The sequence below is a fragment of the Schistocerca serialis genome, chromosome 4 (genome assembly GCF_023864345.2).
Source record: "Schistocerca serialis cubense isolate TAMUIC-IGC-003099 chromosome 4, iqSchSeri2.2, whole genome shotgun sequence".
Taxonomy (NCBI): Eukaryota; Metazoa; Arthropoda; class Insecta; order Orthoptera; family Acrididae; genus Schistocerca; species Schistocerca serialis.
The window spans coordinates 600,074,686-600,091,335 of record NC_064641.1 but is presented as its reverse complement, the minus strand read 5'-3'; the positions used below and the strand labels follow the sequence as shown (position 1 = coordinate 600,091,335).

At 42.0% G+C, this 16,650-nt stretch overlaps 1 protein-coding gene across 1 annotated transcript in view; it reads right to left on the bottom strand.

The window, feature by feature from the left end:
* Positions 1-16,650, bottom strand: part of LOC126474629 (dynein axonemal intermediate chain 2) — a 170,633-nt gene that overhangs the window by 113,777 nt on the left and 40,206 nt on the right. The window contains exons 2-3 of the mRNA XM_050102108.1: positions 7,704-7,865; positions 7,369-7,630 (exon numbers count right to left, since the gene is read on the bottom strand). Coding sequence (XP_049958065.1) covers positions 7,369-7,630; positions 7,704-7,865 — 424 coding nt within the window. The remainder of the gene's footprint in view (positions 1-7,368; positions 7,631-7,703; positions 7,866-16,650) is intronic.

The following is a 16,650-nucleotide window of genomic DNA, read 5'->3' as shown; positions in this document are numbered from 1 at the left end:
CGTTTCCGGTCACATGTCCACATAACATCTTTTCTTTATTTATGTGTGAGGAATGTTTCCTGAAAGTTTGGCCGTACCTTTTTGTAACACCCTGTATATCCACTGAGTTATAGGCGATGACTGATTGAGAAGGAACACATACAGTAGTAGTAGATGACGTGCCAATTGAGGTCGTATGAAATGTACGCTATCTTTTTCAGATCTCTAGTCGTACGCTATCTGCTAGAAATGATGCGCATGGTTTGGAATCAGGTCTTTCCATTCAGGCACATACCTGCATCGGATCACACTCAAAAGTGAATCATATTTCTCACATTCCTATGTCTCGAAACGAGTCACCTTCCTCGAACCTAGCCACCCCCTACGCATCTTGCAGCAGCGCCCATTTCTACAGCTTCGCGCATGTGATCGTTCCATTTTAAGTTGTAACTGAGCAGAAGTCAGAGAAAGACATATCCACCACCTTCTGCATCCCGTGTAGAAACAGAACGACCTTAGTTAGTGCAACAGGACCGTGTTTTGACCATTCGACGGAAAAGCGCGCAATGTGCTACGTCCCCAAACTACGTACAAGTACTACAGATCCGCGTCCATTCAAATCAATCAGCCCAACATGTTATCATCCTTATTCTCTACCCCAACATAGAAAAATTACGAACTATAGAACTTCCAGTAACTTCATTCCATATATAAGTCACCTAGACACCGATGCTGACGCAATTACGCAGAGCTGCGGTGGCGCCCAAGCGTGGAGAAAGAGATTTCGCAATGCTCCCCCAGAATACCGCAGCGTGCAGCCACCCACGCATTCCTAACCATTTACCAAGTCCATCACCTCAAACTGCTGCTGCTACTGCCACCTATTAAATATACAGGCATGCCACTTTAAACTTTGATCACCTTTACTCTAGGCGAATGATCCCATAGACTATACTAAGTCACAAGAGACGCTCCCTCTGATCCTAGTTCAAACACTGTTTTCTAACACGCCTTTGTACAGTGTCAAACATTTCCCTTTTTCTGTCATGACTTTAAGACCTGGGCCAGATTCTAAACTGACATTGAGAAGTTCTTATCCACGGCCTCTCGCATGGAGTAAATCATGTACTTATGGCAGATAGCATAACACTGGATCATTTAAATAAAAGACATTTACAACATAAGCAAACTGTAACAGTTTTACTGCGTTGGCGTAGGTCACCAAACTACAGCCCGAAGTTGACTCAGGAGCTATACATTTAGACTCGTCTCTCACACTGACCGAATAGCTCACGACTCTGCGTTCCGTTTCGACTGATTCCTAATATTGCACTCATGTATGCGATCACTGTTTCGCCGCTAGCAATCCCCGAGAAGTTGCTGCCCATCCACAAAATAATCGATATCAGTCAATCGTTATGTGGCAACTAGTGCACGAGTAGGATGGAAAAGACACCATCGATGTACTCTAATAATAAACATCACATATGATAGCGCGAAGAATTTTACAATTTCAACACCGGCCACTCATGTTATAGCAAATTTCCCCAATTTCAATATCATAGCTAAACCAGCCCCTCTCCACTTTGTGAGTATCATTGTGAACATGGATAGATGACTGTGCAGTACGTCCATTCAGTGTTAATTCTCGAACACATAAATCATCAAAGTATACAGACACCGTTCCTCATATTTCTATCACCTCGAGCATAGTGTTTAATTTACAATCTATCTCGCTGCGTATGGGAGTCACCGAGCATTCTCGCTGTCTTAGGGTAAAATTGGAGAGTGAATGACCCTCCTCACACTGTTATTGACCAGACCGCCCTGCAGCACCATTAGCGAATTAATCTGCAGCTGACCACAAGAAGACCTCTACACTCCATGTCTCGTGAATGAATCGAGCTTTCCGAGTCCTCACCCATCTCGAGATGCATCCATGTCGAGGAGCTTAGCACTCCTTATTGATGTATAGTAACAGATTTCAAAGTGTAAGTAAGACGGTTAACAAGAACAAGAAAAGAATAATTTTTATGCGATGGAGCTCCAGACAGATGGAGTTCGACGCATTTTTACGTAAATCAATCAAGCTATCAACTCTAAAGTATTGTTCTTGAGTCTAGGATCGGTACCTAGAAGGTATTAATAAGAGAGAACATAAACACACACAATCCTAAGGCTACAACGTTCTGTACTTAAAACGGACTGTGATGTTAGATCGCCTACGTTTCCGACGTATCAGTCGTATGGATTGTAGCATTGCTAATATTCCATTGTGAGAAATATATTTCAAGCGCATGACATACTTCCTTCTTCACGGTTTCTCTACGATAAACTATGTTATCGAACTGTAAAACGAAAAAACTACTTCCATAAAAGACTTTCTCTGCGTGATACGAGCACAATATAGCTTTCCCGAGACGTATAGTATCCACTGTTCAATCCGACCACGGTTCAGAAATTATACGATGCCTGCATCAGGCCTATATAGAATGATCGTTAATAGCGTAGGATACATCCTACAAGGAAACAGATAAGCACATAGCAGCAGCGTCTGACATGTAAAAATTACAAGTCATTTCGTCACTAACTCTGTAAAAAGCACATCTGTAGGGCAAATGTGTACACAGGAATTGCAGCGCCTCACAAGCTCCTATCGCTAACTTAGTTATGACTCTGAAGTCTCGATTTTACACCCAAGATGCGACAGGGGGGATGGAGTACATCGCATAAATCAAAGATCGTATAGAGGACTGTGTCAATTTCATCACGCATGAGATGGAAGTCCTCTGATGACAGACAGGTTTACCGTTAACGATCGCAAGTAGACAGTGCTTTAAACCACATACAGAACACGTGGCTGTATAGGAGTAGAACGCAGGCTATGTCACACGGCCGATGCATCCGGACAGAACACTGGAAAAAAATTGACCTGCAGCAACTTCTCCTTTTCTAGAATGCCTCAGTCAGCCATTAAATCGTACCTCGTTACAGCTCTATCTCAATCGATCACTCCACCCTTTCTCTGATATTCTTTAACGCAGATGCAAATAAGTTTAGAGGCGAATTGTTCTCTGTTCTCCTGAAAAGCATCAAATATAGTAGTCAACTAGCGTGTATCACTGGTACCTCAATAGACATACAGTATAATGTGCCTCGACGGAAAAAAGAATTTACTGCCTCCCTGATTCCCCTCGTTCCGATGTCGACATTTTATCGGATTCCTCTTCTTGCTGCATACTTCTTTCCATGTTCAAATTATTCGGCGCGAACCAGAAGATATGCAAGTACTTCCTCAATTTCCCCAGCATTTCGTTGAATACTCGGTCAATTTATACCTAGTCACACTGAATAAATAAATATATTTACAATGTTAAATTTGAGTTTTTCTTTTTATTTCTCTAGACAAAATGTCACATACATTAACGTGCACTAACGTGTACTAACGTGCACTAACGAACCAGAAGATACGCAAGTACTTCCTCAATTTCCCCGCATTTCCGTGTATATTGGATCAATTTATACCTATTCCCTCGCCATTTTTCGCAACTCTGTCGATTTTACGTCAGATATATCAATGCGGTCATGACATAACATCTCGTTCTGTGTTCTAAAATTGCATGCAAATGTAGTACAGCCGCCAACACCTAGCCCAAATGCACTGATCGGGAGGCGTAGTACAGCACTGTACTCGGCTGTATCCAGTCACCTCCACATTCGGAGAGCGTTTGCTCTGCTTTCTGTATGTCTGTGTATATGTATGTCTCGCGAAAGGCTTAGCAACTGATGAGTCCTGGACAATGTATGGAAAGCTAGAGAGAGCTTTCACAACAAGTAGTTACATAGCCCACGGCCTGCAAAGTGAATATAAGCACAGTCTCATGGCTGACTGGCAGGAGACCATGGGGAGTAATGTCATACCAGTTCAAACTGGTTTAGCACACATATTTGGCAGACCTGTATGCATGTTTGTTGTCATTGTAAATGCCTCAAGCCTGGCCAAAGCCTTCATTTTCGACATTCACAACTTTTTCTGATGTCGAAAACTGTGGATGCGGGCCTAGAGCGTAGTTGGGATCACCACGTGGAATTTAGACTCTTTAGTAGCTAGCAGAAGTACTCTCAGATTGACACTGAGTCTATAACCCATCTAAAAATGGGACCAAAGTGTTGGTCCAGAGATCCTCCAGTTTGTTCATCCTATCGAAGACATAAGTTTGTCAAACATTATAAAATAATCGTTGACATCATTCTCACTTCCCCATTTGACGAAAATTTCTTCCCAGAATGCCAAAGTTTCAAGTTAGGCAACAGAAGTCACTTGGGGCTAAATCTGGTGAATGGGGTGGATGAGGAATCAATTCAAAGCCCAGTTCATGCACTTTCGCCATTATTATCGCTGATGTGTGGGATGGTGCATTATTCAGCTAAAAGTGTACTTTTTTGCTTCCAGCCTTGGTCTTTTTTCAACCAATGGAGGTTTCAAATGATCCAACAATGGAGAAGCATAATAGGGTCCAGTTATCGTTCTCTCTTTTTCAAGGTAATTTGTAAGGATTAGTCCTTGGGAATCCCAAAAAACAGTGGGCACCACCTTACTAGCTGACAAAATGGTCTTTGCCTTCTTCAGTCATTTTTTGACTGCCCTTTAGACTCAGGCTTGTAATGATGGATCCAGGTTTCACAAATAGCCACAAATCGGTGCCAAGTGTCTTGCGGATTGCCATTTATCATCGCCAGACATTGTGTTAAAATGTTGTGCCGGATGCACTTTTGGTCGACTGTGAGCAATCGTGGTACCCACCTTATATACAGCTACTTTATAGCCAATTTTCCATGCAGAATATTATGCACTAGCTCAATTGAGATGCCTACAACGTCACAAATTTTAGTTCGGTGGTCTTTCATTACCATATCACGGATTTTGTCAGTGGTGTCCTATGTGGTGACCTTAGTTGGACGGCCAGAGCGCGCTTCATCCTCTGTGCTTGCCCGACCACGTTTAAATTCATTAATCCAAAAGTAAATAACCTTCAGTGATGGTGTAGAATCAGCGTAAAATTAACACAGTTCTGTGTTGATGTCTGTGGCAGTCCAACCCTTCAAATGAAAATGTTTACTAACGTCATGAAACTCGTTTTTATTTTTATTTGGCCGGCTGTGGCCGAGCGGTTCTAGGCGCTTCAGTCTGGAACCGCGTGACCGCTACGGTCGCAGGTTCGAATCCTGCCTCGGGCATGGATGTGTGTGATGTCCTTAGGTTAGTTAGGTTTAATTAGTTCTAAGTTCTAGGCGACTGATGACCTCAGAAGTTAAGTCGCATAGTGCTCAGAGCCATTTTTATTTTTATTTTTTTTTCATTTTCAATTGCAGTCGACACACTGACTAATTCCGACAGCTGCCAACATGAACTGTAGGCTGTACGTTCTTGAAATTCTTTATACGATCCTTGGAATAATCCAACTTACCGTCCTTGAAGGCGCAACAAAAATGTTCCATTCTTTCACGTAAAATTTAACAGACTTATCAAACCACCCTTGTAGCTTTGGGCACATGCTATAGCCAACTACCACAATGTGGATAACGTTCCAATTTGCAGACCGTCAGGTGCTGATTTTGCATCTAGCTACCTCCTCGATCATAACAAGGAGACGAGACCCTAAACAATTTCTCAACCCGCGGGTCACGCGAGCACGCGAGCACGCGAAGCAGGGAGCTGGAAGGCAGTCCTTCCGTAATGCTCACTTCGGCATGGCGCCTATGGGCAGTGGATGTATTGACCATCGGAAAAATACAGCCTTATGGTGTGCTGAATTTTATTGTCACTGAGTAGCGTTTCGTTTTACGCCGTTTAAGGTTACAGGATACTCTTCCGGCTCAATATTATGTAAAAATCAACACCTATTTCTTTCAGGCATGGTATAACAGCGAGACGAGACCCTAATGTTTTCATTGAGGAAAAAAAACGGATAGCCCCTTGCTTACTTAACTGGTAATCATGACCTGATTTGGAGCCGACGATAACGTGTCGGGTGGTTGGCCCTAGTGTATCTCATAATGTTAGTTGCTCAGAAGCGGCGCCTAATGCATTAGTCGTTGCGCTATAGTTGAGTCGGCTTACGATCGTCCATGACAGTTAACAGAGCTAATGCCAGCTTTCAACTAAGAAGCGCAAACAGCTGCTGACGAGAACAGCAGTTGTCGATACAGCTCTGACAACAGTGAAGCGTTGCCGTAGAGACGTAAATAAAATCGCATTACTTGACTGGCTGACGTGGGCACGTGAAGCTGCTGCGCCCAGATCACTGCAACTGCCAGGGGATTAACTTAACGCCGGCCGAGGTGGCCAAGCGGTTCTAGGCGCTACAGTCTGGAACCGCGCGACCGGCATGGATGTGTGTGATGTCCTTAGGTTAGTTAGGTTTAAATATTTCTAAGTTCTAGGGCACTGATGACCTCAGAAGTTAAGTCCCATAGTGCTCAGAGCCATTTGATTAACTTCACCCTGACTCAACCACAGTAAGTTGATCAGGTAGCAAAGAGCGAAATTAGTAGCTTGTCACCGTGATCAGGTGAAATACATGTAATTTTTTGATAGCCAGCACCACCTTTTCTATTTGCGTTTAAATCACCTGTGCTTTAGATACAAATGCAATATGCCGTTTCGTGTCATCAGTTAACTTCTGTTTTGCAAGAAATGTTTCACAAATTATAACATATTTACCGCTGGAAATTCCTTTACTTTCATGTCACAATTGCATGAAATATTTATCTGTAGAATGAGATTTTCACTCTGCAGCGGAGTGTGCGCTGATATGAAACTTCCTGGCAGATTAAAACTGTGTGCCGGACCGAGACTCGAACTCGGGGCCTTTCCCTTTCGCGGGCAAGTGCTCTACCAACTGAGCTACCCAAACACGACTCACGCCCCGTCCTCACAGCTTTACTTCTGCCAATACCTTGTCTCCCTAGTTCGAGTCTCAGTCCGGCACACAGTTTTAATCTGCCAGGAAGTTTCATATCAGCGCACACTCCGCTGCAGAGTGAAAATCTCATTCTGGAAACATCCCCCAGGCTGTGGCTATGCCATTTCTCCGCAATATCTTTTCTTTCAGGAGAGCTAGTTCTGCAGGGTTCGCAGGATAACTTCTGTAAAGTTTGGAAGGTAGGAGACGAGATACTGGCAGAAGTAAAGCTGTGATGACGGGGCGTGAGTCGTGCATGGGTAGCTCAGTTGGTAGAGCACTTGACCGCGAAAGGCAAAGGTCCCGAGTTCGAGTCTCGGTCCGGCACACAGTTTTAATCTGCCAGGAAGTTTCAGTATTTATCTGTAGTTGCACTAATTATAATCAGTGTTGTTGGAAGTACACTTGACATATGTGTTATTACCTATTTCCCAGATATAAGAGAAGTTACTAATATCATGTGGAGTCCTTTGGAATTCCAAGTTACAGTGAGTTACTGCAAGATGGGATCCCCCGTCAGGTGACCAGGCTATGTGGGTCACTGGTCGTTTTGGTTTACAAATGTCTCTGTAGACATTAACAGTCCTCGCAGAAGATTTTTCTACTATTGATGCAGGTTCGTCTCCAGAAAAATACGTTTCGTAGATGTTTACTGCATTATTCTGCAATATACAGTGCTCCATTGCCTGAAAAATGAGATACTAGTTAATGGTCTGTTTAACTTGTATGAATGTACAGAACAGTTGTCGAATTACCTACATGGGACAGCTGAAGAACGGTATGAATATACATTTCGTCCTTCTCCACTTTCTTTCTGAATCTCATGGTCTGCTCTGAATCTGCTGGATTGACATCACGAGGCCATCCTCCCTCTATATGGTTCATTCCATGCTGGTCATATTCCGCACGAACAGTGTTCACCTGAAAAAAAAATTGAACTTTCAGCACGCAAAAATTGGTTATCTGAGGAATCGAAACTATTTGTAATTTCTGGTACTTGTAGATGTCGTGAAATGAGGCAGATCGGAAGGCAACTTCTCGGAAGACGTACATTAGTGCTCAGTGTCTACGAATATTGCACAGTGCACGCCTCTCCCGTTCTTCGTGTATAGCACATGGAGGAGGACTTAAGTGATGGAATTCCAAAAGGGGCTCATTGTCCCTGGACGCATCAGAGGTCATGCTATGACGAGTTGATTGGAGTAAGCAGTACCGTGGTATGCGAGGTACTCTTACTTAGTGCGCACATATGTCTGTCCAGTTACAGTACATTGGAAAATATTACGGGCAGGCGTTGGAGGACTTACTGTGAGAGGCAGTAAAAGCTTGATCCAGTCCTGTGATATTACTGAGGTGTTTTAATAACTCAAAAACTGATCATTTGCTCGAGGTGACGTAAATATTGAAATATGATGACAATATCAAGCTTGTGGACAACGAAGAATCGCTCTTTTCCTGTCGCCAGACTGAGGACCATAACGTTATCAGACACGACTGCTGAGACTAAACATCTTGGCAAATGAAACTTTCAGGAGCAACCTCAGATCTGGATTCACATGCAATGTGCCAGGTTTGAATGAAACCGAAAATCTGTGGTACTCTCGAAACAATTATCCAGACGCCTGGACGGCATCCACGAATTTTTTCTCGAGTTGTTGTGACGTGCGTGGTTTGACAGTGCCACGTTCAAAGCTTTCACAGTTCCTGAGACTGCGAATCACAGTCGTTGTGAAGGTTTGTGCAGGTATTGCAAATTATTAGAACGAAGCTGTTTATTTATCTCGATGGCCTTTTTACTTTATTATCTATTAACATACGTATCTGTATTTGCTACTACCCTGAAGTAAACTTCTGATAAATGGTGTCCAGGTTAAACGCATCTTAACATAAGGCGTAACAGCTTGAGAGGTACGCCGGCCGGGGTGGCCGAGCGGCTCTAGGTGCTACAGTCTGGAACCGCGCGACCGCTACGGTCGCAGGTTCGAATCCTGCCTCGGGCATGGATGTGTGTGATGTCCTTAGGTTAGTTAGGTTTAAGTAGTTCTAAGTTCTAGGGGACTGATGACCTCAGAAGTTAAGTCGCATAGTGCTCAGAGCCATATGAACCATTTGAACTTGAGAGGTACATGAGATACTTACTGGCAATATGTTTCTACAAGTATGGCACTAAAGATGCCTTTTTACGCACCTAATACACCCCGATATGCGCACCATTAGTCAGGCGACAGACATCTAATCTTTATTCCACTTCTCTCCAAGTGTTTTGCAGCATTGCAGATGTAAGCTTTGGCGGTAGCTGTACGGATGCGACGGAACAGATCTGCTAAATGACGAATTGGTCTCTGGCTCACTTGATTCTTGATATAGCTCCTCAGAAAAAAAGTCAAGTGGCGTAATTCTGGATTTCTACGGGGCCAAGCAGTCGATGGAGTACCTCTGCCATTGCAGCGATCTGGGAACTCATGATCCAATAAATCCCTCGAAATGTTCGCAAAATGTTGTGCCACGTATTTGGAAGATCACGTCACGAGGAAATTTCGGCACAACACACGGAACACCTTCTGCTGTGGTGGTTACTGATGCACGTGTACATGAAGAAAGCAGTTACGCGCATGCGCACGTGGTTCCAACAGCCGCAAGCCAACACAGAAAGTTTTGAGTTACTTGTAGTAGCAAATTTCCAATAAATATTTTAATTACGTCTCAAGTTACTACATTTTATATTATTGTACGTTTAACATGGGCTCCCTATATAAGTATTTAACCACAAGTGGAAAGCGAGTACTGTAGACGCTGAAGCAATGGAATTTTGTTCACGAGTTGTTCAGATTTTACTCTATATTGCTGTTACTGCTCTCTAATGATAGGCAATTAAATTTAAAATGAGTGCCCTGAAGCGACTTGAACGGTTGTCCCATTTTAAGATGTACTATGCCGGCACACAGGTGTGCAGAGAACGTGATATACGCCGTGCAAATAACCGACTTTGAACATGGGACGATAATCGCTGCAAGACGCATGGGTCATAGCATATCGAAGATAAGAGAACAAGTCAGGTTTCTGAGGGCAAATGTGTCTAGGGTGGACGTTCAGTGTCACAGAAGCAATGTTTCCATACGAATAAACCTCCTCACAGGACGACCACAAGTGTTTGACGAACGGACGTCACGTCGCATCCGCAGAGCCTCGCAGCCCGTTGACGATTTCTTGTAAATATTGTAGTAGTTTCAGTGCGAAGCACCAGGAACCCATCTCTGCCGGCATTGTCCGGAAACAAATGCACCGCATCGAATTCAGCAGTCGACGACCGACTGCTGTCCGTGCCGCTCTCCGTGAGTTTTGGGCACTCAGTGTTATAAAGAGCCAGAAGGCCCTAATGTTCCCAGCTATTTTATACATAAAAATAAATAAATAAGGACAGGGTCAGAGGCATATGGACAGGTTGGTGAGGTCAAAAAATTTCAGTACTTTGAATACTTCACTGCAGTTTTTAATCGTTCATAGAGACGAGCATCTTGGAACATAGTGCTCTCTACAATTAACCTGATGTTTCAGTTGGTCAAACAACGATACCTGCAACACATGCCGCGCCATCCGCCTTTCCATTGTGTCCAATATGTGCTCAGACGATAGGGGCGGGGGAGGGAGGGAGGGGGGAGGGCACAGGTTATGTACTGCTGCTGGTCAGTAAAGCTTACGAACGCGTTAGGCTAAGCGCAAACTGAGACAAGTACGGCACATGTGACGTGACACGGCGCTACAGCGAGACGCGCGCGTTCCGCACTTGCCGCACTGGTCCAGTACATATCGAGAGGCGTACACGTACTTTGCATGCGCCGGCTGGCAACTCTCTGCGCTGACAAAATCGAAGCGCGCACACCCTGCAATTTTTCTCTGTCGATTTTACATAAACTGTTCAGCAAAAATATTTGGTTTTTGTCTTGCTTGTCGCGTTAAATGTCAGCTTCGTAGCGAAGTGCCCATCATTTCGCTAATCGTCATACTTATTGTGATGTACACATTTTTGTAAGATACTACTCAAAACTCGAAAAACAACGAAGAATAGGGGTCGCTATGATTTTGTGTTTGGTGCATATTACACCATACGCGGCTGCATATGAAATTTAGCTAACACTTAGTATTCTTCTTTAGACTTGGGGGGAAGTCTATCTGTCTCCGATCTCCAGAAAATGGATCCTGTGTAGCGCGTTCACTCCCGATCTCACGCCCGCGAGAATGAAATATTCACAACATCCCTCAAATCTCCTAAACCACTCGACATATCAAACCGTCATTTTGGCAAATGATAACGCACAAGGAGGAGAGTATTTTTTCCAATTCGTAAACAAACTGATCTTTCTTATCTATGGCGATATATCGGAAGATATCCTTCCTATTTGATTTTTTTCATTCCAGTGACTGTAACTTTTTAAAAGTTATCGACAGCTATCGAAACAAGAGTTTCCTAGTACGAAAATAAAAACGAATTTCTTCTCTTATGTTACTGCAAACCGACACAATGAGGCTTTCGTAAGCTATTGAGCTCTCTGGTCGCCAATTACTTGTTTAATGAGACACTCTGATTCAGAATTCTGCCGCAATAGCTGCTGCAAGATGAATTTGTGCAAATTCTGCTGTGTTTTGGGAAAATAAGTACAACTGAACCTGTCGACAATGAGAAAAAATAAATTGCTTATTCTGCGGGAATTTTGGTTGGATACTCGTAACCCATCGTATTTTCAATACCGAATAACTGGAATGGAATCTTACCAAAGAATATTATTCCTTTCCTTCATCTGAGCGCCATTAAAATTCCGACGAGCGTTCCCTTCAGGCTGAATGACAGGCACACGCCAGATGCTGGCTGCTCACCTACAGCTTGCCAAACTGACAGTATGTGGTATGCGAATAATGCAATTCTTAATGAGAAAAGTAAACAAGTGATCTGTCGCACAACACAATGGTCAGTGTATAGTCGGCAGCTGAGAACAATGCAAGCGACAGGAATGCGGAAGCTAGCCAGGTGCGCCTTGTCAGCGGAAGAGTTCATGTCGTTCGAAAAACATTGTTATGAAAGTAGATCTGCCTTTATCAGCAATACATTTCAACAAATGCAAATTAATTGTATCAAATCAGCACACTATTTCAAAATACTCATTCCTTCGAAATAATACCGTCCATTTCTTCATATGTGTAGCCTGTTGTATAATTAGTTTTTAATGCTGACAGTGTGTGTGCAACCACTGAAATGCTTTTCCTCGTCTCATTGAGCCAATTAGCCAATTAAAACACTGTTATTCGTGGGGGCTTCACAATTGTATCTAGCTTGCAGTGGAAACATGATGTCTACATGTATGTAGTATAATGTCTCTTATTACATCCCTATCCAAATAATGATAGTGAAACTTATGTACTTCATATCTTGGACACATTTTACCAGGAGCACAAAGGGATCATACCTGTGGACATTATACCTTTTCGACTTTTTGCAACAGATTGTAGAGATACGTCAAGATAACACGCCACAATTAGATTACATTGTTTTACTTTCCTGCCTTGCTTCTAGATCAATGCTTTTATAATATTCCATACTTCCTTATTCACTACCCTCATGATGAATCGTCTGTCCCTTCTTACGATTTGAAAACAGTGGACGCAGAAGATATAATGCCAGTGGCTAATGGCTCACCAATTATTGGACTACACATTGTTCTTAACTTAAGAAGAAACAAAACAAAAAACTGTACAGATATATTAACTGAAAACTATTATGAACTAACGAAAAGGGATGGAGCGCTTGAAAAGGCGAAAAATTAAACAATACTCAGTGACAACAAAATTCAGTACTCTGCAACGCTAGGCGCAAATTGAGATGCGTATAGCGCATGTGGCACACCGCAGCGCAGCGAGTTTGTAACTTCACAGGTTGAAATGGGACCACACAAACTGAGACGCGATGTGACTGGGATGCGACACGCGCCTGTGCCAGGTCGTGCGGTGTTGTGGTTGTGGCACAGTTTCTCACGCCGCGCGTCACGCGAGCACTATGGGAGGGGCGAGGCAGAGAGCAGAAAGGCACTCCTGCCGTATGCTCACTTCGGCATGATGCATATGAGCAGTGAAAGTACTGCCCATCCGAAAAATCCAGCGTTACAATGTAATGAATTTTATTGTCACTGAGTAGTGTTTCGTTTTTCGCCATTTAAGTGCTTCATCTCTTTCTGTTAGTACGTAATAGTTTTCAGTTACCTATATCTGTATACGTTTCTGTTATGTTTATTCTCTTATCAAGAACAATACACTGTTCAATAACTGGTGAGCCATAAGTTTCACTACCATTACTTGGATAGGGATGTAATAAGAGACATTATACTACATACATGTGAACATCATGTTTCCACTGCAAGCTAGATACAATTGTGAAGCCCCCACGAATAACAGTGTTGTAATTGGCTAATTGGCTCAATGAGATGAGGAAAAACATTTCAGTAGTTGCACACACATCGTCAGTATTAAAAACTAATTATACAACAGGCTACACAAATGAGGAAATGGATGGTATTATTTCGAAGTAATGAGTATTTTGAAACAGTGTGCTGATTTGATATAATTAATTTGTTGAAATGTTATGCTGACAAAGGCAGATCTACATTCATGTCAATGTTTTTCGAACGACGTGAACTCTTCCGCTGACAAGGCGCACCTGGCTAGCTTCCGCATTCCTGTCGCTTGCATTGTCCTCAGCTGCCGACTATTCACTGACCATTGTGTTGTGCGACAGATCACTTGTTAACTTTTCTCAATAAGAATTGCATTATTCGCATACCACATATTGTCAGTTTGGCAAGCCGTAGGTGAGTAGCCACCATCTGGCTTGAGCCTGTTATTCAGCCTGAAGGGAATACTCGTCATTATTTTAATGGTGCTCAGATGAAGGAAAGGAATAAAATCCTTTGGTAAGTCTCCATTCCAGTCATTCAGTATTGAAAATACGATGGGTTACGAGTATCCAACCAAAATTCCCACAGAATAAGCAATTTATTTTTTCTCATTCGAAGATGCACGATCATTAGGAGTAAGGGCCACATTTCTCTTGTTGATAGGTTCAGTTGCACTTATTTTGCCAAAACATAGTAGAATTTGCACAAATTCATCTTGCAGCAGCTATTGCGTCAGAATTCTGAAACAGTGAGTCTAATTAAACAACTAACTGGCGACCAGAGAGCTCAACAGCTTACGAAAACCTCATTGTGTTGGTTTGCAGTAACATAAGAGAAGAAATTCGTTTTTTATTTTCGTACTAGGAAACTCTTGTTTCACTAGTTGTCGATAATGCTTAAAAAATTACAGTCACGAAAGTGAAATAAATCAAGTAGGAAGTATAACTTCTGATATACCACCATAGATAAGAAAGTTCAGGTGTTTATGAATTGTAAAAATGCTCTTCTGCTTGTGCACTATCATTCGCCAACATCTCCAATGAAGAAATCGTTGTATCGTGTAGATTCGAAGATATGGCTACAGAGTCTGGTGAAGTACATGTTGTGGAGGCATAACTGGTATTTCCTAATACCACACATGATGTGCACAGTGAATTACTGCTCTGTCTAGAGCGCTGAGTTCCACACAGTGGTTCCCTCCCAAAACTGATGACGATACTGGAGAATAAACGGAGACACATAATGCACTTATAGCAACACATCAAGATGGGAATGAAATTGATTAGAGTACCAGCACTATCGCCTTCGGTCGGTCACGCCGGCTGAAGGAGTAAATTGATGTTAACATTTGCATCAGGGGTTCCTCAATGTGTGATTTTGAAAAAGATTTCTTGAAATTAATGAACAAACCAGTATTTGACAAAACCTGTCTGAAACTGAGAAACCACTGCAAAATTCACATAGTTATCCGCTGGGACAGGCGCTATTGTGCATGGGGTTATATCGCCAGTCCAAATTTTAAATGGTTAACTATCTTAAATGAAGAATTCCTCACTCTGGAAATGGCTAAAATATTGAGACAGCTCATGAAAGCTGTTTGTGGAGGTATGTGTGTACAGAACCTGTCAACCTCCAAATGCACCACTTTCACCATGAGTTTTCCAAACTTCGTTTGCTGATCCAAACTTGCTCTATATGGATATGGACAGCTTCGTCTATTGTACGAAGGGCTGTGGTCCATATGAAGTAATCAGGTGCCTCCCAGATGTCAGGATATGCAGCTGGTAATCATCATGACATAACACCTAAAACAATAATGTTATCTGCCTAATGAAAGATATGGCAAATGGGTCACTGATTGTGGAGCTTTCAGATCTTAGATCGAAAATGAATGCACACTTTACAGACAAAGGTGGCACTCAGGTGTGCACAGTCATGTGGCCTCAATGGCTCTGACAATCTATAGTTACAAGTAGTGCATGGTCAGTGGTGTTGGCAGTGCTCACCTCGTCCTTTGCACTTTGCACACCAAGTAAGGGTTTGATAATGAGATCATGTGGCACACAGTATCACAACTGAAAACTGGTCTGTCACACCCTGATGACAAACTGTTCATTTGACGGGACTGAGACCCTTCCAAACTCACACTTTTCACTGAGTGCTGATAACGTCGCCATTGAATGCCCATAAGCCCCTTCCAACTATTCACTATATATATATATATATATATATATATATATATATATATATATATATATATATATATATATATATATATCTGTGTGTGTGTGTGTGTGTGTGTCTTTTGCATAGTTTTTTTCCTGCCACTAGTCATGATGTCCTAGTCATTATGTCTGTATTGTGACGGTCGTATCTTATTTGTTTCCTATGTAAAAAGGCTCTATTGTCAAAGAAGTACATTGTAACAAATGATAACTATATTAAAATAGTCTACCTCTCGTTAATATTGTTTTGACTTAGAAGTGTAGAATACCACCATGGGGAACATACTACATATATATTCCTTTTTAATATATGTGTTAGTTTTATTCCAGTGCTACTAATTATTATTATTATTAGAGTAAAAAAACGTATCTGAGGATATAATGTATAAAAATTTTGCTAAAAATAATTTACATTTATTGTCAAAAAAATAATGCCAACAAAGAAAAATATATTAGTCAGTAAAACAGAGACAAACACGAACCACTGCGATCCAACTCTGTAGCAGATGGGAAGAAAACGTTTAGTGTTTGTCTCACTGTCAAAGGATACTGTCCATTGTACATTACATTAAAGCTGACTTTTAGAGGTCAGCCATTATCTACATTAATATGTTAAACCAGCTGAAATTTGGGAAGAATTTATTCAAAGGAAAATAATCTTAAACTGAGTATTTTATTGATAGTGCATTTTATTTAAATAAACCCCAGAGCTGGAAATAATCTGGAGCCTTAAGACTCACATCTGAATTTACATAACTACACCCACATACTATAAACCAATGTGAAAAGCATTACAGAGTGTAATGCCTACTATGTTTTAGGTTTACTTACTGTTCCATTTGCATACGGTGCACAGCAGTGGCGGAATACAGAAAAACCTCAAGGAGGAGGAGGCCCAAAGATATCTTGAGCTACCTTTACTTTACCGCAATAAAAAAATAATCAAGTCACATGCAAAGTTTAAGAGAGTTTTATTTAAACTCACTAATCTTACCACTTGTACTTGCTACAGATGGGGCTTTTTACTTATTCATTCTTCAG